The 26,405-nt window shown below is 30.9% G+C and overlaps 1 protein-coding gene across 2 annotated transcripts in view; it reads right to left on the bottom strand.

Moving 5' to 3' along the window:
• Positions 1 to 997: 997 nt before the first annotated feature.
• Positions 998 to 26,405, bottom strand: part of neur (E3 ubiquitin-protein ligase neur) — a 43,006-nt gene continuing 17,598 nt past the window's right edge. Inside the window, exons 1-7 of one of the 2 annotated variants that reach the window (XM_067276813.1) lie at positions 24,312 to 24,559; positions 17,245 to 17,751; positions 11,286 to 11,484; positions 8,998 to 9,299; positions 6,409 to 6,528; positions 2,492 to 2,659; positions 998 to 2,398 (exon numbers count right to left, since the gene is read on the bottom strand). In XM_067276813.1, the coding sequence (XP_067132914.1) occupies positions 2,214 to 2,398; positions 2,492 to 2,659; positions 6,409 to 6,528; positions 8,998 to 9,299; positions 11,286 to 11,484; positions 17,245 to 17,751; positions 24,312 to 24,342 (1,512 nt within the window). In that variant the 5' untranslated portion in view covers positions 24,343 to 24,559 and the 3' untranslated portion in view covers positions 998 to 2,213. Of the gene's footprint in view, positions 2,399 to 2,491; positions 2,660 to 6,408; positions 6,529 to 8,997; positions 9,300 to 11,285; positions 11,485 to 17,244; positions 17,752 to 24,311; positions 24,560 to 26,405 lie in introns of those variants that run through there. The other variant, XM_067276812.1, reaches the window with a different exon arrangement.

The following is a 26,405-nucleotide window of genomic DNA, read 5'->3' as shown; positions in this document are numbered from 1 at the left end:
CTGGACATTAAACCATTTCTAAATTATTGTAGTCAATTTTATTTAATGGGATATTTTGCAAATTAATTGCAATTTATCTGCTGAAGTAGAAATGCCTCTATCATTTTGGGACAAGTATATCCTACACATTGTTCAAATTCGTTTATATTTTTATTTTATTATTGTATTTTGACAGTGGTAATACGATATCATAATAAAAGTAAATGATAATGCTGGACCCAAAATATTACGGCCAAAGGCGCACAAAATATCTATTACTGGACATGATTAAAATGTACAAGCAGCTGACCAGTCTTTTCAACATTTTAAAAATTAGGCCTCAAAACTTGAAATAAAAAGTAGTCTAAAAGCACGCGTATGCAACAAGTACACGGAACAAATGCCTAATCACACTTGATCTTAGACTTCACATATTGCCAGACATATTAAGCAAAACGTGCTATCGTTACGGAATGTGCCGATTGGTTTAATAGAAGTGACATCACGCACGACGTTGCATTCGAGTCGATTCTTTCCGTAGACAGACTATAGACGAGCTTTAATCACAACTCGCTATTGGTAAATACTGTACATTGGTGCACCACCAATGTACAGTTACTTGCATTTTATAATAAATATAAAAAAAGTTACTTTTTAATAAAATGTATACTTAATATATTAAAACATTAACTCCTTTTTAGATTTATTAATAAGCAATTTCAGGTAAACAATTTCAACAATTTTAATCTAATTGAAAAATTAATATTCCAAAATGAAAAAAAAAATTTGAAATACAATTTATAATGAGTAATGAAAAATAATATACAAATAATTAAAATTAGATTTATTTAATAAGGCAAAGCCTTCGATAATTATATTTAACTCTGCAATCTTTTACTATAGAATTCGTTGAAATTTTCTTCGGCAAGATAACATTTTCAATAGATTATCGAACTAAGTTGCCGTGCAATTTACATACATCGTGATAAAATCTAAAGAAAATGTTCAATAGAATAAATTCAGTAGAAATATAAAACACTTTGTTTATATATATATACATTGCAATAACACTGTAAATTTCAAAAACTTCCAGCCACGAAAAATATTCACATAATTATTTTAACTATCAAATTTTAATAAAATTACACAATCTTATTGTTCTGCCAAGTATTTCTACTCTTCTCTCACTAATTTAAATTACATTTTTTTAAATATTTAAGGCTACTGACTAGTTTCTGGCGACGTACAAAATCGATTGGTGTTCGGATAATAGGAAAGTCGACGCTATCACAAGAACCAGCAACGTTGCTAGTTTGAAAAGATTTGCAGGCAGTTTTAGTTACTTTTATATATAACATATTTCATCCGAGAATAAATACTGATGTTAAAATTATAATTACAGTAAACACTTAAATCAAATTTCTTACATTTTAACAACAAAGAAAAAGAGTATATATATTCGTAAAGATTTTTAAATAGGCTTTATTATAAATAAAATGTTACCATATATACAAATTTTAATATTAAAATATAAGTTCAACTGAGTTTGCCACATTTAAAAAAAAAATTGTTAAATCAAAGAATATTTTGTATATTTGTTTTTGTTTGTTTTGTTTTATTTATAAATACAGTCTGAAAATTGTTTTGTTTTGGTCTGAATTATGTAAATAGATACAACTGGCAAATAGAAAAGCTTTACTTACATGAATATCATTGTTTTCTGGGAATTAATTTATGACAAGCAATACGAAAATATAACTAAACTATTCCGAGAAGAAATTTAACTGAAATAAAGAAAAAATATATTAGCAGTTGCAAATGGTTTTTAAATTTATAAAAATATACAAATATGTGTTCTTTTCATTGGATAGATTTATTAAAATAATAGATAAAATCAGGGCATTGCAATGAAAAAGGATGATCTCTTGGTCATCAGTTAGTAATTGCCTAACTAGCTGCCAGAAGTATTTTCTAATGCGCTCAAATTATGAAAGCAATGACAGTTACGAATTTTTCTTTGTAGAGGTAAATCTGCATTCTTATGTGCTCCATCTCCAGTAATTCATATCTATACATTTCACAACAGTACATATTATATATATATACTATAATATATATATATATATATATATACAATAATTGCAACATCTGTATTATATTTAATCCACGCCACAATTTACACTGGTTACTTGAATTGACAAATTTTTTAAATTTACTCTTCTATTATATTTTAATCAACTTCTGAATATACGAATGACGTCCCTAATGACCGCCCGACAGATGGGACACTGTCCGCCGCCTTCGCCCTTCCACTGCTGCACCGCACAGGTGTAACACATACACAAATGACCGCAACTGTAGAGCACACTGTCGACATGCTGATCGTAACAGACGACGCATTCTCTACCGATCAACGAATCTGGAAAAACAAAAAAGTTTTTCTCCAGTTTTATACGAAAACGTCTCTTCATAAAATATTATTAGTAATTAGCATTAGCTATCAATTTGTTACCTTCTTTACTGTGAGGTGAACGAACAGTGTCTGGTGGCAGACAAACTTGTAGCCCAGAGATAGAAGGGGATGATGTGCCCATATTTAAATGCCTCTCTCCATTTATGTTTGAACTGTTATTTCCATCCCTGTACGGTATTCTAGGAAAACTTGAACTTTCTATTGTTCCTATTTTTGAAATAAAAATTTTATCATTATCTAAACATATTTAAATTCTTATATATTTGATATGCACAATTAATGAGTGAATTAAACTATAAAAAATATTCACATTCTTCATTATCCTCAAAGATGTTTAGTAAAATAATCCTCATATTTTTTCAAAATTTTACATTATTATTTAAATTATTTTAAAAAAAACAGATCATCTATGTAATGGCCAGCAAAATTATATTTGAAAACTCAACTTTTGTTTTAATTATGTACCTTTACTTAGTATTTATACATTGATACTATCACATTTTATATATATACATGAATTATACAAAAGTAATCAATTTTAATCAATTTAATAAGCTGAAAGAAAATTTAAGTCTGTTTGTTTTCCTTTATACAAAACCTTTTTATCTATATTCTTTCCTGCAAACTTAGTCTATTGTATTTTATAGAAAAATTCACAAAAGCTTACAAATTTCCTTCAAATGACCATAAAAGTTTGTTTTTGGCAAACAAATCTATTGGGTTGTTCAGAAAGTAATTTCGTTTTTTATTACTAGAGGAATTAGATGTATTTTTACCAGCCAATTTTATTTTAAACCACATTTTCATTATATACTTCGACAGCCGACATTTTAAGGCTTATTTGTAAAAAAATTTTGTTTGATTCTGCACAATTGTTTTTTTTTTTCGGCAACCCATCAAATACGGAAAATCGAAAGCATCATTTTCGGCATATTTTGCTTTTTTATAACTAAAAAATCAAAATGCTGTTCAAACAAGAAAAAATTGCGATACATGTTTGGAGAAGATGTGTTGAGAGAAAGACAGTGCCAAAACTGGTTTACAAAATTGTGTTCTGGCAATTTTAATATCGAAGATACACCACATTCTGGATGGCCATTCGAAGCCAATGAAAACAAAATAAAGGTACTAATTGAAGCAATCTGCCATATAACAACACGTGAAATCACTAAGAGTTAATCTCTTAGTGATTTCACGTGTTGTTATATGGCAGATTGCTTCAATTAGTCTGTTAAATTGAACCATTTATTATTACTTAAAACGAATTGGTTTCATTTCAAAGCTCGATATATGGGTTCCACGTGTTATTAACGAGCGATGCTCTATGGTGGGATTTTAAAGAAATTTTTTTTGAGCTTTTACCAGACAATTTAACAATTGATTCAAAAGTATACTGCCATCGAGTAAACAAATTGAGTAATATCATCAAACAGAAAAGGCCAGAATTGATCGACAAACAAAGTGTAGTGTTTTACCATGATAATGCCAAATTTCACACAAGTTTGGTAACTCGTCAGAAACTGTTATAGCTTAGACGGGATGTGTTATAACACCAACAATATTTGCCACATCGGGCACACTCGGATTATTACTTGTTTCGGTCTATACAAATTTTTTTTAACTGTAAGACATTTACTTGAAATGACAATGTCAAAAATCACTTGGATCAGTTTTTGTAAACAACGATAAAAATTTTTATGAATGTGAAATCGTGCTACTACCAGAAACAATGACAACAGGTATTTGATCAAAATGATCAATATATAATTCAATAAAATATTTATTGTAAGAATATTGCGTTTATTTTTCTATGGAAAAAACAAAATTACTTTCCGAACAACCCAATATCATCATTGCCTATGGACAAATCCACTACCAGAAACATCACTGCATTTAACTTCACATTTGATAATTTACAATTTCCAAAATGGAAGTAAATTAAATTAAGTACAGGTAGTCATCAACTTATGACCGTAACTTGTTCCGTGGAACAGGTCATAAATCAATTTGGTCATAAGTCGGCTTTTACGTCTTATGCCATTCTAATATCATATCTCTAAATACTGTTTTCTTATTTTTATGCTCGTCAATCTTATGCAGAAATTTTTAACACATGTCTCATTGGCAAACTGATGGCATCACAGAATTTGAATAACTTAGATGGGAAAACATCTCATGCAGGAACATCTTAACAATGTTTTACCGTTGTCCCACATGGGTTAAAATTTCTGTTTATACCACCGATCACAAGGTAGTGTGGTTTTTAAAAATGATGGGAAGTAGTTCTTGTTTAAAATAGGAAAATTAAAAGTAAGTAGTCATGGACATTATTAAAAACTCAAAAGTGATAAGGGCAAACAGAGGAAGAAAAGGCAAACAGTTGGCATGTTTGCTATTGTCATAACTTCATAATAACTAAACCTTGTATACAAAACAAACATCAATCATCATTGTAAATTACAGTAGAGAGTCGTAAATCGGCACCCTGGTAATCGAAATCGCTGGTAATCGGCACGATTTTCAGTCGGACTGTGTCGTGCTGAATCAAACGTTTTTGATACTAAATTTACTTCTATAGTATAATTTTCATGTTTTTATATTCTTCAATATATTTATTTTGTTTATACAAAATGAAGAAATAATTTTTAACGATACGATAGCCTCGATTATTATTATAAAAATTTTCGTTAGGCTTAAAATCGACGAAAATTCAACACGAAGCAACACACAACGGAAAAAAATTTGAACATCGGACAGGTTAATATATTTTTTCGTACATAGACCGTAATCGGAACAAATCCCTAATCTGAACAATCCCAGTCCCCAATTGATTCCGATTTTCAGTTCTCTACTGTATCATACACCCAACTGAATATAGCTTGCAGTGCCAGACATGGAAGTTGTCAAATCAAGTCATTGCCATACATACCAGTCAGCAGTCATGGTCATGGCTGTGAAGTCAGTCAGTCATAAGATAACAACTACTCGTATTAAGAATATGAAATCTAAATAATGATGTGCAACTGACTAAAATTGGTCTTAAAAGAAACCAACTAACAAAAGCACGTGTAGTTTTTCGCTCTGACATTTTCATAAGGTAATCCTAGCATTGTGGGCTGGCCCTACACGAGAGGGTGGAGTAAGGGTGCTGCCCCAAGTCCCATGAGCTTTAAGGAGCCCCATCAAAGAAAAACAATTAAAAAACTGCCAATTTTCCAAATAACGAAATAACTTTGGCCATGGCTGATAGTTATACTGGATTATTTTTCTACTTCAATATCATTACATTATTTGTATAAGCAGGATCTTTGAAAGGGTGCACAAAATCATCTTTGCATGACAGCACTCCATTCTTTCAGGGACCTTGACTGTCAGATACATCAGCTAGTGATAAAATATGAATTGATTTTTAATATTTTAATATAATATGTTAAAAAGTTTTATTTTATTTGCTTTTTTAGATGACAAACTTCATAGATTAATCAAGTTAAAACCTAAAATTAGCTACAACTTTATATATAAAGCACACAGTTTTAAGTATTTCTCAAAAAATCTTTCAAAAACTTTCACATACGTTTTCTTTATTATGTCTCCATTCAAGGAGAATCTTCATCTGAAACTAAATTCAAATTATACTGAACTAATTTTTTTTGCAAGAATGTTTCTTTTAAACAATTTATATTTTTTAACTCATCTTTTGTACTATTTTGTATCCTATACTCTCTCTTTTGTACTATAAAAATATACAATGATAAAAATAAGTGAAAAGATTTTTTGTTAAACACACATTATTGTACGGTGAATAAAGTGTTCCCATTTCATTAAAAAAAAATCCTTATAATTATCCTCCTTTATTTTAATATTAAAGTAATTATTTTAGAAATACTTCACAGAAAGTTACATTTAAATAAGTTTATATTTTGATAATCTTTAAAACTGGAATAACTTTTACTTACCTAAACTTTGCAGTTTTAATGTATGTCCATAAATATCAAAAAATGCCCATAACTGTTGTGTTTGATCAACATACATAAGTACTTGTGCTGGTAGATTATTTTTAGTGAAACATACTGCACCTATAAATGAAAACAGATTAGTAGTTTATAATGATATAAAGTATGGCATCTGATATATATTCTAAGAAACAATATGCTGTCTGTAACTTTTTCCATTTTGTAGCTGCACAATTTATTAAGGGACCCTTACTATTACAGGTAATTTTTTATTAGAATAAACTTATTATATTAAAATGGATATAAAAATTGTATCCATTTCATCTGTTTTAGTCAGTCGCAGGTAAGATTTCTTTTATATGCAAATTTTACTCCGATGTAAAAATACAGAAGAGCTTACAATAAAATCAAAATTAAATAGCTATAAATATAATTTGCATATCAGTTTCTAAAATTCAACACAAGCTGTATTTATAATCGCAATGTCACATATAATACACATTTTTTATTACCATCAACTCAAAATTATTTTATAATTTCATTAAAACAGCTGGACTGTCATTTTTGTAAATCATTAAAACTTCTAAGGCCTGACAGTGATCCAGCAGACAAGTAACATTAATACTATAGAAATACACACTACTGCACCTGTCACTATTCAAAAACAGTCTTTCTTCATAACTCAAATCAACACTAATAAAAATGAAATTTCACCTGCTCTGTCTTATTAAGTGCATCTTAAATGGTGAGTTATTTTATCAAGTATTTTTAACATCAAAAGATGAATCAAGCCATAATTTGAGAACTTCTCAAAGATCACATATGATACATAGAATATGAATAAATAGTTTTATTAAAAAGAAAATTAAAAATTATTAGATTTTAAGGTTTAAAAATACATTAAAAAATGAATTTTTGAAACTTTTTTATGTATCAATATATAATTTTTGAGAGAAATCGGAAATTGAGTGCTAAGTACTTTTTACAGACTTCAGTCCTACTCAGAAAAGTTTTAAGAAATATCTCAAAGTCTTTAATGAATAGATACAAAAAAAAAAAAATGAAATGCAGCAGGTCTTTTTAATTATTTAGTTTAAAGTTAGACCTAAATCCTATTTGAGTAGATAGTATTTTGTATAATAAGCATGAAAGAAATTATTTTAACAAAAAAGTTTATTTATTATTAAATAATCTACACAGATAGTAGTTAATATCTTTATCCTAAATCTTGCAGCTTAACATTTTTCTATAAAAGAAACTGATGGATTAATATCTAAGATTTTTAACTAACAGCATAGTTTCTCAATAGTTCCATGGTATTCTTTATATTTGATGCATCTGTTATAATTCTGTTTCATCCTCAATGTTGTCTGCAGATGTTTGTAAGTCATTAACTGCAGCCTGAAATCTTGTTTTTTGGACTACAAAGTGTTGATTTCTTCAACAATGAATTTTTTCTTTCTTTACCTTCTTTGAAAGATAAATGACATTTCTGCCTGGCTCCGAGAGTAGCTAGCCATAGCCGTTTAACAAGTTTCATTCCAAATATACTAATTTTACCATTTTTCTTATATAATCAATAATAAATCCTTGTATGACTCAGCATAAATTTTCAATTTCTAAGAAAGTTAAAAATTTGTTGTAAGATGTCTTCTGCAATTTCTCGGTGTATCTTACCTACTTCTGTGGAGGAAATAAACTATCGAAGCAATAACCATTAGGTTGTTCCACTATCTGGTTTTTGAATTGTTCAACAGAACAATTTTAACTTTTTTTGTATGGGTGCTTATGTGGATCAATTATAAAAAAAAGACTGTTAAGAACTTTTAAGAATTTCTAAGACACATGAGAATCCTGTAATAATACAAGGTACCAACAATTAAGTTGGCTCAAGGTACTATAAAGTAATGTTATGAGCTGGCATTGGATATTACAAGTTTTTGTAAAATCCACTTTAATTTAAACAGATGTTTTTGCTCGAAACAACAAACTTCCCTAGTCCCGTCATAGAGTTGAAGTGTTTCATAAATTTGTTCTATTCTTCAAAGCCTTGAGGGAATAGATTCAAAGTAAAAAACATCTGCTTACTAATTTAAAATTTTTACTAAAATTTTTAACATGTCAGGCTGCAATTATTCTACACACAATTACAGTTTAAAATAAAGAAATCAAATGAGTGACTATCTAAGATGTCTGAGTGCAATAAATATAAAATGTTTGTGGCAGATGTTTATACAAACAAGTGAATCATATCAGTTGAAATATTACTGCATCGTGGATGACAGCTGTGGCTTTACGTAACCCTATTTTCAATAAAAGTGCAGCACATGAGGGCAAGTGCTGCACTTTTGTTAGTGTGATCCACTTGGGAATGAATACTTACTTTGCTCAATAACTTATGATTACACAGTCACATTTGAATAACAATGTAAAATATAACTTGGTCTATGACAAATCAGAATGTCTCATAGAAGTTACGTTCATGTTTCAGTCAGTAAAGTTTGATTTAACTTGTAATTATTTTATTTCTTCATTCTTTAATAATCATCCAATGACAGCACAAAATTATAATAAAACCCATAAATTTCTTACCTGTTTCGGTTATTGCGAAAGACAATTCATCTCCACTCTGCGGAGAATCTGCAACATTTTTCTGAACTACCCAATATTCTCTACGATCAAGAAGATTATCGGCTTCTTCGGGTAATTCTCTACCATTGATCGATGCAGGATTACAAGAAGTTACACCAAAAGCTAATGCTCCTTCATATCTAATTCTCTCAGATCTATCAGTTTCTAATACTTTTACTACAAGTTTTTCTCTAACTTGAAGAGGACGTGAAGTAAACACATAACCACAACAGAATTCCATGTCATTTCTAACTGCAATACATCTGAAATAAATAAATATTTTAATCTTATTGTAAACAACTTAAATCGGAATTACATTTAAATTATTTCACAAACTATTCTTTTTTTACTTTTTATTCATATGTAATAATCACATTTTTATATACTAGAGATTATTTCTAAGCATCCTATCTCGAAATACTTTATTGCAGAACATTGTCACCAAAACATTAAAAATCAAGTGGTGCTTTTAAGACTCAGCCTATCAACAGCAGGTACCCAGATAAATTTACAAATGGCAACTGATATTGCCATATATTATATTTGGAACTTAGTTTGATCCCCTGGTATTTTGCAATGCTCTCCTCCTTCTTGCATTTTATAATTCTTCACATAATCAATATTAGTTTTTAAAATTAATCTGCACTATTGGTAAAAAAAAGTGAACATTTGTAATAATTGTGTAAACATTAAACAAAATGAAAAAAATACACAAAGTGATTACAATTTATAATATCTAATTTTGAGTGATTTTAAGATACAATCTTACAATGCGATAGAATAATAAGACTTACTTATTAAAACTAAAATTGTGAAAAAAATATGTAAAAATTAAATTTTGGTTGACAGTATTTACATCAAAATATACTGTATATAAAATAAAATATATCAAAGCTACAAGTCTGTGTGTTCCATTTAAAGACTGAAAATGAAGACAATTTTCTAGCTTTGATATATTTTATTTATTTATATTTTGATTTAAAAATTAAAATTAACTCATTTGATATGGTTTACAAAGTTTAAAGAACTGCTTACGAACTTGGTCTTTAGGTATAGTATCAAAAAATCAAAAATAAAAATTGATAAATAGTACTTGTGCATTCTTTACATTTTTATTATATATACACCCCATTACATTAAGTCAACATTTCACTGTAATAGTTTTAACGTTATCATCATCAACAGTGCATCTTTATTTAAATTGTAAAAGAAAAACTTAATATGATTTTTAAAAAACTGGAAGAGCTACGAATATAAATACAACTACAAAATACCCGAATGACATACATTAGACGCTTAATGTTACCTTAGGTGCCAAGATGGCAGCTCGTCTCCGATTCCAGCAAGGAAACAGTGGGACGCACGTTCTAACCTAACCTAACCTATTCTAATAATCTAGTTGCTAATAATTATGGTAATTTATTAGAATAGGTTAGGTTAGGTTAGAATGTGTATCACACTGTTTCCTTACTGGAATCAGAGACAAGCCGCCATCTTGGCACTTAGAGTAACATTAACCCATTAGCCTAGTGCTTCTCAAACTTCACCTTGTGGTAGACCTGTTTAATAAATTTTAATGTGTCATTTACCTAATTTGCATAGTAAACATATTTGTCCAGACCCATAGAGAACTATGAACCATACACTGTTGAAAAATCTATCCGAATTATCTCAACCACCTGGACATGAAAATTTCTACTATTCAGGACTACAAACTGTGCAAAAGTTTGTGTTTTCAGATGATGCTTTCAATGATGTCATATAAAGAAAGCAGTTAAGTATCTCAGAATGAATAGAATTATAGGAGAAAGCAATGCAACACCTGGAAATCTTGCCAGGAAAGATGCCTCCCAGAAAGACTTTCTACAAGAAACTGGCTATTTAGATGTTAGCTTTGTGAAGGAAACCGAAAAACTTCACGTGGTCGGCCCATTTATGAGATGCAAACCCGCAACCGACTACCAGTAAATTCAAAAAATTATAATGTTTTAATGAAATTATTTAAATTGTAAATGTATGTAATATTTGTATTAACTTTACATTATCTAAGTTAAATTATTTTAACTGAATGAGTGTTTTAGAAGTTAGACAAAATAATTTCAATATGAAAATTTTCCTTTTTACAATATTTTTTGGTGTTCAGTACTTGAAGTTCATCTTTAACTGAATTCTGAGGTCATTGTCATAAATAAATTTTGTACCAATGTATATAGTCTAGTAAATATTTTTTTTATTAAAAGAAAACATACCTATCAGGAGACAGAATGATATTTATCCCTGTTGTTTTATGAAATGGCATGGGAGTATAGAAATGACTTTGATGCGACTGAAGTTCTGTATCTTCATTTTCTAAATTAAGAGCAGCTACTGACGGAATATAGCTTTCGTCTTCGATGGGTAACGGAGCCGTTACGTGATGACGGTTGTTATTTAACTGATGTCTAGGATCTAAAAAGAATAATTAGGATTATTATATGGATATACAAAAAATGTTTAATCAAAAAAAAAAAAAAAAAACAGGATAATTTGACAATTACAAAGAACTTTATTTAAAGAATTTAACTTTGAGAATAATTTATAATCTTTAGTTCAATATACATTTTTTTGTTTTATTTAAAAGCTAAGACCTCAAAATGAACAAACTGATTTCCGATTTCATCTGTGATCACGTCCTACTCTTAAATTCAATGATCTATTTATTCCTTTATATTTTTTTTATAAACACAAGATTATTCTTTCCTATTAATAAGATAAACAAGAAACACAAGAATAAATTCAATAATAATTATATGTTAAAATAATTTTATAAAACTAAGATATCTATTTTAAAGACGCAGATATCCAATGCTTCAAAGAATTTAACGTAAACGAATCCAAATCATCATCTTAGATATTGCTTCCAGTATTACAAAATCTCTAAATTAGCAAACAAAATTATTTTTGATTCTTATAATTTCTGGCACTATATCATCAGGATAAAAGTGTTAATAAAAGTATAAAATCTGAACACTAAATAGAATGCAATTAGGTAATAGTTACTTAATGGCGCAAAATAGAGTAATCTTATAAAAGGAATAACAAAATTTATGATCAAACACAGTTTCACATTTTAATGCTTTTATTTCTCTGTCAAATATGAACAAATTTGCACATTAGAAACATTAAAAAGAAGAAACTGTAGTTAGGAAAAGAGATATTTACCGTATTTTCCGGTGTATAAGACGACTTTTTAACCCAGGAAAATTTTCTCGAAAGTCAAGGGTTGTCTTATACGCCCAGTCGTCTTATATGCTGGAAAGTAAGGTATCTTATATGCCAAGTTACGCAGATTTTTAAAGCAACAGAAATGAATTGAAATGTATATAAATCAATTAGAAAAACTTTTATTAAACACACAGATCTCACATTTTGCAAAATTTATTTCATTTCAATTATAAAGGCAAATAGTATATTCACAAGATATAAAATACTTTCTTCTGTATTTTATATTTTGTGAATATACCATTTGCCTTTTTTATTGAAATTATGTATATACTTTTACAATTTTTGGCTTATCACCAGCAAACATTTCTTCAAACTGTTTTATATAATGCTGCAGACACAACCTCTGATAAAAGGTTGTCTCTGTAAAAGAAGACTGCTTTAGTTCCTGTTGATTGGACAGGACAGAAATGAAGATGAATAGTTTATATTTTTAGCAAAATCTATATTTTGCTTTTTGCTAATTTCAGATACAAAACCCCATTACATTACATACAAAGCAAATTAACATTTCTATCCTTTCTTTTGAAATATAATTCTATAGAATGGAAAAGACAAATATAATATAAATCAGAAAAAATTTTAAATATATTCATTTGAATATTTAAAGAGATAACACAACATACGGTATATAGGAATCAAGATTCTCAGAGAGATTAAAAGGCACCTCAGTTGAATAAGAAGTGTGTAAAAACTACACACACCTTTCACTGAATATTTTGTAACTAACAATGCAATGTAACTTGGAACTCGGAGTGATATTAAAATATCAAAAGATTTTTAAAAAAATAATAGTTATGAATAAGAATGGAATTTCACTGTCAGTTTAGCATTAAAGAACCCTGCTTATTTCTCTTTTCAAATAAAATTCTTAAAAGAAAATGTGATCATTGGGTGTGTTTTAAGTACAAAATGCTATGTATTTTAAGTAGCATTATCAATTGGCATGCACTTTCTCCAATCTACAGAACTATTCTTAAAAAGAAACTTAAACTTTATACTTAAAAACTGTTTGTTGTTTGTCTAAACAGTTCTAAGATATAATAAAAATCTTTCTTATTCTTAGATATCTGATGGCTCTAGTTTTTCATAGTTTTAATAAACTGAACACACAATGTTTCCACAAAAAACTTCTCTTGAAACTTTGATTTTAAACTTAAATTTAAATAATTTGATATAAACCAGTTTAGTATACTTGAAACTTATTTATTGATAAATAATTTTAAATCTATGACTAGAAATTCAGAGAAATATTGATCACGGCAGTAACGTCAAACGTTTTTTCTTCCTCTTTCTTTTTCTTTAATACATGATATTGTAGCATTATTTTGTGATTTTAATATTCTAGAATTTAAAATATAAATTCTAGAATAATAATAATAATAAACTACTAATTATTATATCAAAATTATAAACGAGTAGTTATATAATAACCATTGTAAATATTTTTCCAACTCGTGTAAATTCTCAGAATGTATTCAGAATTGGCATGACCAAATCGTCTGTTGCTATGGTATTAATTGATATAGTATTCTAATATAAATAAGCAAAATTACAATGCTGATAAGGTGGCTCAACATTTAATCTACTTCATTTAGTCCGATTAAAATAAACCACAAAATCTAACAATGTATCTTATTGAATTCAATTTTTCGTACTATACTAAATATACTAAGATTTCAATTTTTAGTTTTGTCTGCCAATGCCTTATGTAAATATAATTTTCAATATTAGTATCTAGAATTATTCGATTTATAGATGTCAATACTTTTTTAGAGTCGATAATAAACAAGAAACAGTAAATTATATTCCATGAAGAAAGATATCAAGATCTGAAAAAAAAAAAAAAAAAATATTTGGCTTCAAATGGAATTCATACATACATCTGTCTCACTCTGTCATGTTACATCTGTCCATCTGTTTCTTCGGAGAATATGTGACTTATTACAGTAGAATTTATTACTTCACATGTTTCTCATCTATTAATTACTTCAGCTACTCATTTTATTTTTTCAGCTAGTTAGAAAAAATTCTGATGTTATCCATGCTTTATTTGCAGTATATTGTTTCTAAAATTGCCAAGACATCACCTATACATTAAGGATAAACAGATTTTTCCAATTAGCTACCATGAGTTTTTCATTACTCGTCAGGTTCGTTCCTAAATCAAGAGCTATACATTTCCCCCCCCTTTTTAACATTCTTGGCATCATTTTAATCATCATTCTTTTCTCCAACAAACAGCTTTGTAGCATTCAATGTGGTGGTACTTAGCTTACAAGTCCACATAGTATTAAAAGATAAAAATACAAAGGGGGGGAAAAAATCATTTGTATATCCAATAGAGAGAAATTATCTGCAATTTGCGATAATGTATTTTATGATAAATTAATTTACTAATAAAAGGAAGGTAACACTTCTTTACAGTGTTTACTTCAAATTGAAAGTGAAAAACTAATTGACCAACAACTTAAACACAATAGGTAATAAAGATTATTTACTGTCGGTCTAAGTTATATATTTAACTTACTTCATTTAACCTAATTTTCAGGAAATTAGTTGCACAAAAACATTTAATAATATTGCAGCATTGTATTAAGCGAAGTCATCCAATCGTAAAGCAAAATTTATCACTAACAAAGTAAGTAAAACACTTAGTAACCGGAAGTACCCTAGACTATGGGTTGCATCGCCAAATTTGTTGCAAATAAACTGTGCACTCCGACTTTCTGGCGCGATTTATTGGGAAAAAGTGCATGTATTATTCAACTGAATCAGGTAATATTTATAGCTTGAAATTTAATTTGATGAATGATCTTTTTAAATGGTTTCCTTATTTATTAGGAAAACAAGTACATTGCAAAATTACTTACAATTTCAAATCTCTCCAGACCAGTTCAAACAAAAACGATTATTCTTTAATAAAATTTAATAAATACTAAACATTTATTAAATTTAATCTAGAACATATGCTAATGATCACAAAGTCAAATCACAGCTACAATATAATCATTCAAATGTAACCAACTCTTTGCCATATATCCACAATAATTTTATACAAGGGTAGGTTTTCCAACTCCTGATAAGTTAGAAGAGAGAAACATGAGCAATAAAATAACTTATAATATACATAAAAGTTAAATACATAATAATGTTACTTCTCTAAATAGTTGTATTGACATCCCAATTGAAGCACTTTTCATATTGTAGCACCAGTTTTTGTATACCTTCCTCACAGTTGCTGTCTGGGTGCATAATCAATGAGTCATATTAGTTTTCAATACTTCATTAGTCTTGAACCATCACTTGCTCAACTACACTTTCATTTGGGTTACCAGATAAAATCACTCAATTCTAAGTTAAGGCTGTATATGGTGGATGATCTCTACTTGCAAAATTCAGATGGGAGTTGGTTGACAACTCATATCTAAGCTTTTAATGAAGCTCCTGTCTTCTTGCTATGATAGGAGAGCTTACATCATGGAAAAAAATAACACCTAATCACAACATGCCTCTTCTCTTGTTCTGTATCTCCCTCCGTAAGCATTTAAGAGTCATGCAGTATGTTACTGAAGTGATGATTGTACCAGATTCCATAAACTTTCAACATGACTATGGTCTCAAAATACAGCAGTCTTAAGCTTTGTTAGATGAGGTTTTTTGAACTTTTTTTAGTTTGTATGGCAACAAATTGTATATCCATTTTGTTTAGATTTCTTGAGGCATGACATTTCCAAATTACATCCATGTCTTCTCATCCATCACTACCTCAGCCAAAAAATTTCCCTCATGATAATGCTACAAAAAATTAAGGCAGACTCCATTTATTGAGCCTTGTGAATGGCTGCTACCTTTTGGGAACCCAGCACAAAACTTGCAATAGCGTAGTTTTTCAGTCACAATGTTGTACAAAGCTAATCATAAAATCTGATGTAAATCAGCAGACAGATCAACTCAAAGCTGAATTGAAAAAGTTTAATTACAATGGAAACCTTCCACTTGGTAGAAGCAACAATGGATGAAATGGCCAACTGGAGTGTGTAGCAATCTGTTTACAAGCACGTATTGCACAGTCATTTCCATGTATCAAACTATGGCTGTTGCAATTGCATTGCTGACTTATAACCAGGTCTGTAGAGTCAGTAAAAAACACTCAATTCCGACTCCTGATAATTTTAGTAGGTTGACTCCAACTCCAGCAAAATTAAAAATATATCTAATCTCTCTCTTGTACAGTACATTTAAGTAATGATCAATTAACAATACATTTCCACAACCAAACTACACTAAAATTTAAACAGATTATAAGTTAAAATATTATTTGATACTTTTAAATAATATATTAAACTATTTATACACTATTTGAAGTTGTGTCACTTATATTCTGTTGACTAATTTTTGATATACAGGTATACCTCGTCTTACGTCGGTAATTGGTTCCAGGAGAGGCGACGTAAGTCGAATTTACTTGTGTAGTTACGACGTAAGTCGTAGTTTCGACTTATGTCGTGAGGAAACGCCATTAATGAGCACTTAAAGACCGCTAAATAAGACGACAACACAGAAACACAGATGTTTTCATGTTTCGTTCTCTAGGATTTATGATGATTATATTAACATTTACTGTAAATGTACATATTTTAATATGATCTTATGTGCTTTCAACGCTTTTCTAGTGATATTACGACTTCAATGTTTGTGGCGGACGGATTTAAAGTCGAAAAAACTGACATAACTTGATTTTTATTTTTCCATATACTTTTTTGACAAACGACATATAATCGGGAACGACGTAACTCGAGGTATACCTGTATTAAAAACATCTATATGTTCGAATTTTGGAATGAGTAAGAAAAACTTTATGCATATTTCATGATGTAAGAATGCATATTATGTATACGTAAACTAATTATATTATATCTAAATAGTAAATAAATAAATGCTTACCTACAAATTCGACTCCCACAGTATTACCATAAATATCAATAAGAGCCCATAGTGGGCCAGATGTATTTACACCACTAAAAAATAATCCATTTTCTTCCCCATCAATTCCAAAATATACATCTCCATTTTCAGTTACGTAATAAAAAACAACTGTTTCGGGTTGGGCGTATCGTTCACCGAGCGCTTTTGCCCAATTACCCGGTTTATTAGTCAAATCCGGGCAGGCGTACTTTGGCAGACTAGAACGAAAATTTATAGGATCATTGTTCGTAAAGCCAAAACGTAGAGCACCACTCCAACTGCTGGAGGTTTCTACAAATTTCAAATAAACTCTCTCGTTGATGCACACGGGTCGATCGCTGAACGTAATGCCCTTGCAGAAACTTTCAGCTCTTCGAGCAACAGCACCGCTACGAGAAAGGCGAATATTTTCTCCGTGAACTCCATGGAAGACAATTGGCGGAAGGTTATTTGTTGGAACACTTGAACTTCTGGTGTGAGATGACGCTGGAAAAAAAAATATATATATATATTTATCATTAAAATTTAAAACTTTTATATTAGAAAATTTGCTAGAAGTTATAGATTTTACAGTCAATATCAATAATAAATTCCAAATAAATTGTTAACTTAAATCATTACTTGATGATGATCATCACGTAACCAAACAATCCAATGTCAGAGGCTAGAATTTCAATGTTTTAAAATTTGGTTTTGAAATAGATAAAATCGTTATCGCTAAAGAATTTTAATAATTAGAATTAATATCAGGAGAAAATATTTATTCAGAGAATTGAAACTTAATTACACAAACTGAGGAAAGGTGTTACCAAATTATAAGCTATAAATCTTGAAGCAGATTTATTACATACAGTACCTTGGTAACATCTACTTGTCTACAGGGATTTGATTTTTTAAATCCAATTCTAAATTTGATTTTTCTTTTAATGTTTAAAATTAATTAAAAACTAACCTAATTATTAAAAATTCAAACAGATGGCAATTTCGCTTCCCTCTACATTAAATTTCAAATTAAAATTACTATCATTTAATAAATACTTTCAATAAAATATAGAAACATTTAGTTAATTGCTTTGATATCTATTATCAACCTTTAAATTAAAGTGGACAAGAATTGGCTCTTTCCTATATGTTTTAAATACAAATAATTAAAATCCAATTACTTGGTTTATATTTTAGCAATTGCTAATTGATTAATTGATCAAATGATTAAATATTGTGATCGTGTGACTGTATAATAATTTAAGATCTATCACTTTTTGTGGTAAAGTGAAATGCTTTGTGCTGTCAATTTAATATAGTGTTTCTTAGCTATTACCTTTCATTCCTGTCAATCAAATGGTTGCAAACAATAGTAATTAAAAGTAAATAAGCACTTTTCCTTGCCAAAAAGTTCAGCATTGTCTATTCACAGATTTATTGACTCGTAATAGCATTATCAATAAATCTAAACATACAGAACAACTAAAATCAAAAGAACACTTGATGCCAATTTTGTAGGTAGCAACAAATAACTATCTCTTGGCATAAAAACTTTTTTAATTAACAAAAAATATATAAAACCAAGTACTTTAGACAGTGCATTACAGCCTTAGATAAATTATTTAGAATGAAATATTCTTTTCTAAAGTGCCAAAGCTGTGGAGTTTTCTGGGTTTTCTTCACATGTCTAACACCTAAATAGGATCAGTTTCCATACAGAATGTCCTCCCAGTAGACAGGATTTTTCCCTTGGCACATCATCCATTTGTTGCACTCTCTTATTCTATCAATCCAATTCCAATTGTCTGAATTGTTCAGCTTTTTCTGTAAGTTTTCAATCAACAGATATATTCTTTTCTCTACAATGTACGAATCACTTCGGCATGCAATTTTCAGCATCCGGATTCTCATATCTGTGGTTTCTTTTTCTGTTCGATTCTGTTATTCAATAAAGCTTTCCGAAAATCCTCCTCTTGTTTTTCGGATATATAAGAGGAATACTCAATGGAATGTCGAATTCTTTTGCAATTTCTAATTTTTTCTTGCTTCCCTCCCCACTGTTTACGACATTTTGTCTGCTAACAACAAAAATGTTTTGTTTTCTCTTGTTAGTAATTCTTACTTTGGAATAAAAATGTCAACACACAGTTTAATCTTTACACACTATCAATATTTAGTTCCAAATAAGGAACTCATAAATTTGATTGGACACTAACTCAGTAAGATGTCAATTTGCATTTTGAAAATAATTTTGAAGTGTAAGAACTGATTGGTCCAATTGCACTTAAAAATAAGAGCATTACTTTAGATATGAAAGGGGAAGTGGCGTAGCGAACATAACTGGCGCCCAACACTTTATTGGCACCCCCGCCCCCTCCAGAAACACACACAGTTTGTCTTGGAGACCATTTTGGCACCCCTCTACGAGTGGTGCCCGGTGCATAATACACCCCCTTGCACCCCCCTCACTACATCACTAGAAAGGGGCATTAAAATTTTGAATTTTATATTCTGCTGTATGAAGAGTAATTCTATACAATATACCAATTTTCAACTTAATGATATCGTTATCTGTTAGAAAGCGCAAAAGATCACACACACAATTAGACAAGAAATAAAGACTCTAGATTTTAAATTAGCAAAATATAATCTCAAACTACTTCAACTTACAGAAGCCCGGAACTAATCAGATCTATGGCAGTCAAGCCGGAATGAAAATAAAACGCAAGTTAGTAAGAATTTCCAATTAAGGAAGTTTGACTTAGCGTTTATTACACGTTATTATTTAACATATTTCCTCTAATAAAACAAACATTTTTTAAACTTTTCGATATTAACATATGAACACTGCTGAAATTTAAAAGTTATTTGAGAGCAAATGAAACATTTACAATATACAGATGTTATACTGTACACAGAATAAAAAATCAGCATCATATTACATTTCTTGATATGTAATATTGCTTCTCCAGTAATATTCAACACATTTGCTTGGAATACTTCAGTTAGCATAGTTAGCATAGTTTAAAAATATAAAGTAGTAGTACTTACAATTTACATTTATAAATTTTCCCACACATTTATGAAAAAGTATTTTAAAAAATATAGAGAATGTCCACCAAACACTGAAACTATAGTTTATATTTGCCTATATTTAAGATTACAAAGCTCTAAGTCCGATAGTTATATTATAGCCAAACGATTGCAGATAGTAGCAAGAATATGGCCCGATCTCGTCTGGCAATCATTTGACTTTAAATTTAAACAATCAAGAACTCGTGGCAGGAGTTTTAATTAATGCGGCTTTATCAGCCGTACTTACTTAACATAGATACCGTATTTACTTAATGCAATTCCGATACGTGCCGTAGTGTCGAGGAATTAATTAACCGCGTTAATCGAGGGATACCCGTAAACTATTACGCATAATCTTAAAAGCACAGACGTTCGAGTAACTTTAATTCATTTATACTGCAACATTTACTGTTGATTTGCCGATTAAATGTTATTTTATACTAAATCCTCGTTACTAACATTTTTATAACTAATAATAATCAAAGTTTCATTTTAAGAAGCAGATACCTTAATTATGTAAAATGCCATAAGAAAATATGCAACTGATTTAACAACTTTCAACTCAAAAGCAATACCATATTTAAATAAAGAAAAAATTAAATTAGACAATACAAACAGATTAAATCATACCCTTGCCCAGCAGAATTAAATAAATAAAAAACTTAATCAAACACCTTAATATTCGCTGAGAGATTTTTAATGTAACGAACAGATTTTTTTTTAACAAACAGATTGTTAAAAATATTTTAGCAGACTTAACTGAATGAAGTATATTTTGCTTATCTTATTTAGCAATATAGCATAATACAAAATTCATTGTAAATAAAAAAAAAAATCTATAATATTTACTTAACACTTTATTAATAAAGTTAATTATAATTATTTAAAGTATAATGTTTCTATGCTTTTGAATATTTTAGCTTTCTTCTGATTTACTTGTTAAGTTTTCATTGATAGAATTATCAATCTTTTTCCCTCTCTTTTCATCAGTCTCCATTCTTATGCTGATTTTCCCCCCTTATATTCTAGAACGGTGATGTATAATAGAAATAAAAAGTCTGTTTCCAATCCCTTTCCCGTCCGAGTTACACCCTTCACACATCGAAGCTTCGACTTCCTTCGTAAACATGTAATTGCACTTTTCCTGGAAATACGAATCTGATATACTTTCTATTCCAAATTTGCGCAATTAAAAATGAAAATTTTATTATAATTTACATAATATTCAGGACTTCTACAAGGAATAATCTGATATAATAAAACATTAAAGTAGCTTTCACTTTCCTTTCTGTATTACCCAACAGATTATAAACATTGACTAATTTTTTGTTTGTTTTTAAATAGGTATTTTCTAGATAAGCATTAATTAAAACTATTCCTTTTTCTTTTTGCTCGTATAGTTAATATTATTTTCAGGAAGGATCTGTTTAGAATTAGTTAAAAAATACGTTTAAATATGTACTGGTACATGACTAAAGATTCGGTTGAACAAACAAATGCCCATTATGAACTCCTACTCTGTCAAATCAATTTTTTTTCCCACCATTTTGTGTCTTATGGTACCCAACTGTGCTCCTAAGTGACTTCCAACTGTGTGCATAACACACCCAATAAAGGCCTCAAAAGCACTGTTGGAAATCACAGCTGTTGAATATAATCTGTTATAAATAATATTAAGATTAAACTTGAATAATTATCCCTCGCAATTATTTTAAAAAAATCGGATCAAATTGTATTATATAAAACTTCAACGCGAAGTCTGTCTATTATTTTTAAGTATTAAGTTATTCAAAATCTATTCTTTATATTTTTAACTACTACTTATCTGGTTATTTAATTTGTAAAATACGAGTCGAGTTACGTCTCTTTTTTTTACCGTAACGGTACCAAAATTCCGACCGCTCCTCGAGTTATTTATAAACAGGAAGAAGGCTAAAAGATTTACTAATTGATTTGTTTTCGAGACATAAATCTGCTTCTTTCAATTAACTAGACTTTTGTAAAACCACTTCTGACAAACTGCAGATAAGCTACATATAATTTATATATATAAAGGTAATAACAAAGAAAAATGAATTATTTTTATCTATTAGCTATTCAAAAATATTTATATTTTAATTTCTTATCTAAAGTATTTAATACGCTAATGTAAATAATAGTCATATTTTGATAAATTGTTAAGCCAACAGCTCGAAGCTATAAAATTCGGAAACGAGCGATGCCCAAACTTAACTAGACGGGCCACAAATATTTTGTATAAAGGAAAAGTAGCCCATTTCTATCATTTACGAGTGACGTACGAAATACGTTCGAAGGCCAGATTTGATACGGGGGCCGTAGTTTGGGCACCGCCAGCCTAGACAAGTGAATATTTTGGTCTAAATTTATCACATAACTTAATTCTGTAAAATATAGTGGGTCAAAAGGGGGGATAAAACTGCAAAGATAATACCTAAATGTATTTATTTTTTTGTTAATCCAACAGCAGAGTAAATTAATTCATTGGTAAGTATGTTCACAATCTTTCATTTTAATACAGTATTTTCATTTGATAATATTACAAATCAACCCAAAAAAGTTTTCTCCATAGAAAGACACGTAAAAAACAATTATCCTCAACTGCTTACCGTACAATAATTCGTAATCGTTTTTATTTACATTTGTAAGAAGAAAAAATTACTTTTGTATATTGTTAATACAGTCATAACAGTCAGACTTAGTTTTTTTTTGCAATTAGAATAATCATTACTCATATACGGAGTGATCAAACATATACGAGTGTTACAATAAAATGCTAACTGTTTATTCACATTACATTCATGTCTGTATTCTGTTTTAATAAGCTACGAATTTCATTTAAAATAGTTAGAAAAAATAAATAAATTGGGAATAAGTGATAAGAATTGAACTAGCTACAGTTTTAAATAAGGGGAATCTAACAGTGACACAAATTGATGACGACAGAGAGCAGGAACTTTATCACGAAAACGATTCCGAAAAACTACCGTTTTTCCTAAAACCGTTTTTATCACATTTCACAATTGAATTTCTAACACGGGGGGGGGTCGTCACCAGTTCGACACTCCTACACGCAACACCAACAAAACACCGTTTCCTTAGCTACAGACCACTTTACTTCGGGGCAGTACCTCAAAATTCGCACTTCTGCCGCCTTTGTGATGTCATTAATTCTTTTGTTTGTCGCAGTGTGACGAGATGCCGTCTCGGTGGTACACATCTGCCCACCAGCTGTTCCGGAAGCCCGGGCAGCTGTCTGGGCAATATACCCGAACAATCGGGCAGAAAGTACGATTTGAACCTGTCAAAAATATCGAGAAAGGGGATTCGTGCGACCGGATACTTCTCTTCCTAGATATTTCGGCGTCGAGCATACTAATCCAATTGGCATGGCTAATGTTTACCTAGCCGGCGGGCGGAAATACATCCGTTGCTCGCGATCCGGTCCAGGTGGTCCGGTCCAGCTGTCGAACTCTTCGTCCGTTAAATATATATTTTAAAAAAAAAAGGAAGATCCGATGGCGTCGCTCCCGGCAAAGGATACGTTCGGAAAACGGAAATCCTCGGAAATTCCCAATTTTGTAACGCGCTTCACCACTAAACGCCAACGATTTGCCAGACAAGCGAGTGCCATCCGTCTAACAAAAACGTAGTGTCGGAAAATTCCGAGATTATCGATCGACGGTGGAAGAAATCGAAGATCGCTGTGGCAAAATTGACGTCTATTTTACGGGAGCAACGAACTTTCGTATCGAACGAAATGCCAAAAGTATTATTATATCCACTCCCCCGTTTAAACGGGAAGAAAGAGGCGGGCGTAACGTTTTAAGAATTACAAATATCCGCGATTCGGAGCATTGCGTAACCCACGTTCCGGGTAGAAATCGTCCCCGTGTTACGACACACGTCCCCGTTTAAGAAGCTTTAAGATAAAAGAAGCGAATAGGTTAAAAACGGCTGTTTTTACTAACCGAATAACTTGATTTTCTTCAGTACTTTCATCCTGGCCAGTGCTTTTTTTTTAAAGGCTGGAGGACACGGGTAGCATGATTGGGATACGGATTCGGTGGAGAGAACGGAAACGATCCCCGTTTAAGTCGAAGGGAGAACGAAGGATCACCACACCGGCAGCCAATTCGCGCGTACGTTCCGCATCGAAAGGAGCAATGACAAACCAGCTGTAGTTCCTCGCGAGAACTCGCCACTATCGGAGGGTGGGGAGAAATAACAGACGAAACGGCTTCCTATTGGACGACGCTTACTATCGTATTAAGTTACGTGTACGGCTCGACGACGTCACACCACGAAAGTGAAAGAGATTTTCGTGTTATTCCGTCGGTTTGTTCCTAGTGTTCCGAACCCCTACGGAATTTCCTATCTTATCCGGAACGCTTGAGACGATAGTTATTCGAAACCCGCGTATAACGCTCATCTACGACGGTAATCCGATGACCTAATTCGGTGGGTCCGTGCGTGGCTAAATCCGTGGCCGTAAACCGAGTGTCGCGGGAAACGGTGTGACGGACAAACAATTCGCCACTTATTGCCGTACTAGAGGAAGTGGAGCGAAACGTTAATTTGTGACGGGTGAGAGGTCACTTCCGGTAATGCACAGGAAGCACCGAACTCTAGCCATGTACATCGCCGCAGGAAACGCAACAATAGAACCAATGCAGTAGCCTACGGTATTGTGATACGGTAACCCGTCTTAATCCATTATTATTATTAATCGTTCTCGGATTAGAAACGTTCGATGCCGGGCGGGGGAACGAATCCGTCCTTGTCACAGCGTCCTAAATATAGTAAAATAAAACAATTATATTGGGTTAACAATAGAAAACGGTGGCGGGTATTTTCGAAAGCGAACCGGCGACGGAGAGAGAATACTAACGACGTTTTGACAACCTTGATTTCGTGTCCTCGAAAAGGACGCCAGGTCAGTGGTCCACGACGCGATCTAGTTTATCGAAACAGGTGTATCCGATCGTGTCAGAGTCTAATCATTTTCACGGGGTATAAATACGATTTCCACCTAATTCCGTAGTGCAAAGGCGTTAGATTTCGTGCCACCGAACGAGGAAGAATCGCACGCACGGGTCGCATCTGTCCGTCGACTAAAGTTCGTCGGCTCTTATCGTCGTCGGTACGATACTGCAAACCCGTTTGTTTATCCGAATCGAAACTTTATCAACGAGTTTGAAGAGGAAGCGAAAAAACAAAAGTGAAACTAAACTTGTGTTCCTTGCATCCTGCTGAATATCCGAAGGTCGAAATTCAATCCGCTGTAAATAGCTTCTTAGCTGGGTATCTGATACAGTAGGTTTTTTTAATCAGTTCGCTTTATTTTTTCTCGATCTGCCCTTGAGGTAAATTATAATTATTCCGGCGAGGTCCGAATCTAACAGTACACACGCAAAGTTTTAAAGAAATTCTTTCACGAAGCTCGATTGCAGCGATTCCCCCCCCCGGATGAAAATTATCGAGTCACTTAAAAGCGGTTATACACAACTCGCCATATCTAAACGATCGAATTTGAAACTAGTTTCGGAAACTATTTCAATTTTTTCGTCTAAATTAGCGGATAATGAGGAAAAAAAGTAAATGCTAATGAGTGTGGGGTGTATTTCCTCCACCTTTCATTATCTACAAACATATCGCTAACTATATATAGGACTTACGTGTACTTCTCGTTACGTTTTCTAACTTTTGCAGTCTTGTATGTCGTAAAAATAATCGAATTTTCTTACAGAAAAGAAAAAAAAAGTAAGAAAATTAAAAGTTAAATTAATTTGCAATCGTCCGAAAGAGGAGGAAAAATTGGTCAAGAGGAAAATTCTATCTTAAAAAAGAAATCTTGTATTAAAGGTCACGGTAGGAACGATGCCAACAAGATGACGTCGCAGAATTTATGATAAACTTGTATAGGCCTATATAAAAAAAAAATATGACTATTTAAAAAACGTCGAGATTGCTTTAAAATTGCGGGTATATTGGAGGAAAATTTACACTTAATCGTTAAATTTTCAGATAAAAATACGATAGCAAATTTAAAATTATCAAAAATT

This window comes from Centruroides vittatus, unplaced genomic scaffold (genome assembly GCF_030686945.1).
Source record: "Centruroides vittatus isolate TY-2023 unplaced genomic scaffold, ASM3068694v2 contig_717, whole genome shotgun sequence".
In the NCBI taxonomy this organism is placed as follows: Eukaryota; Metazoa; Arthropoda; class Arachnida; order Scorpiones; family Buthidae; genus Centruroides; species Centruroides vittatus.
This window is presented reverse-complemented; position numbering and strand designations above follow the sequence as displayed.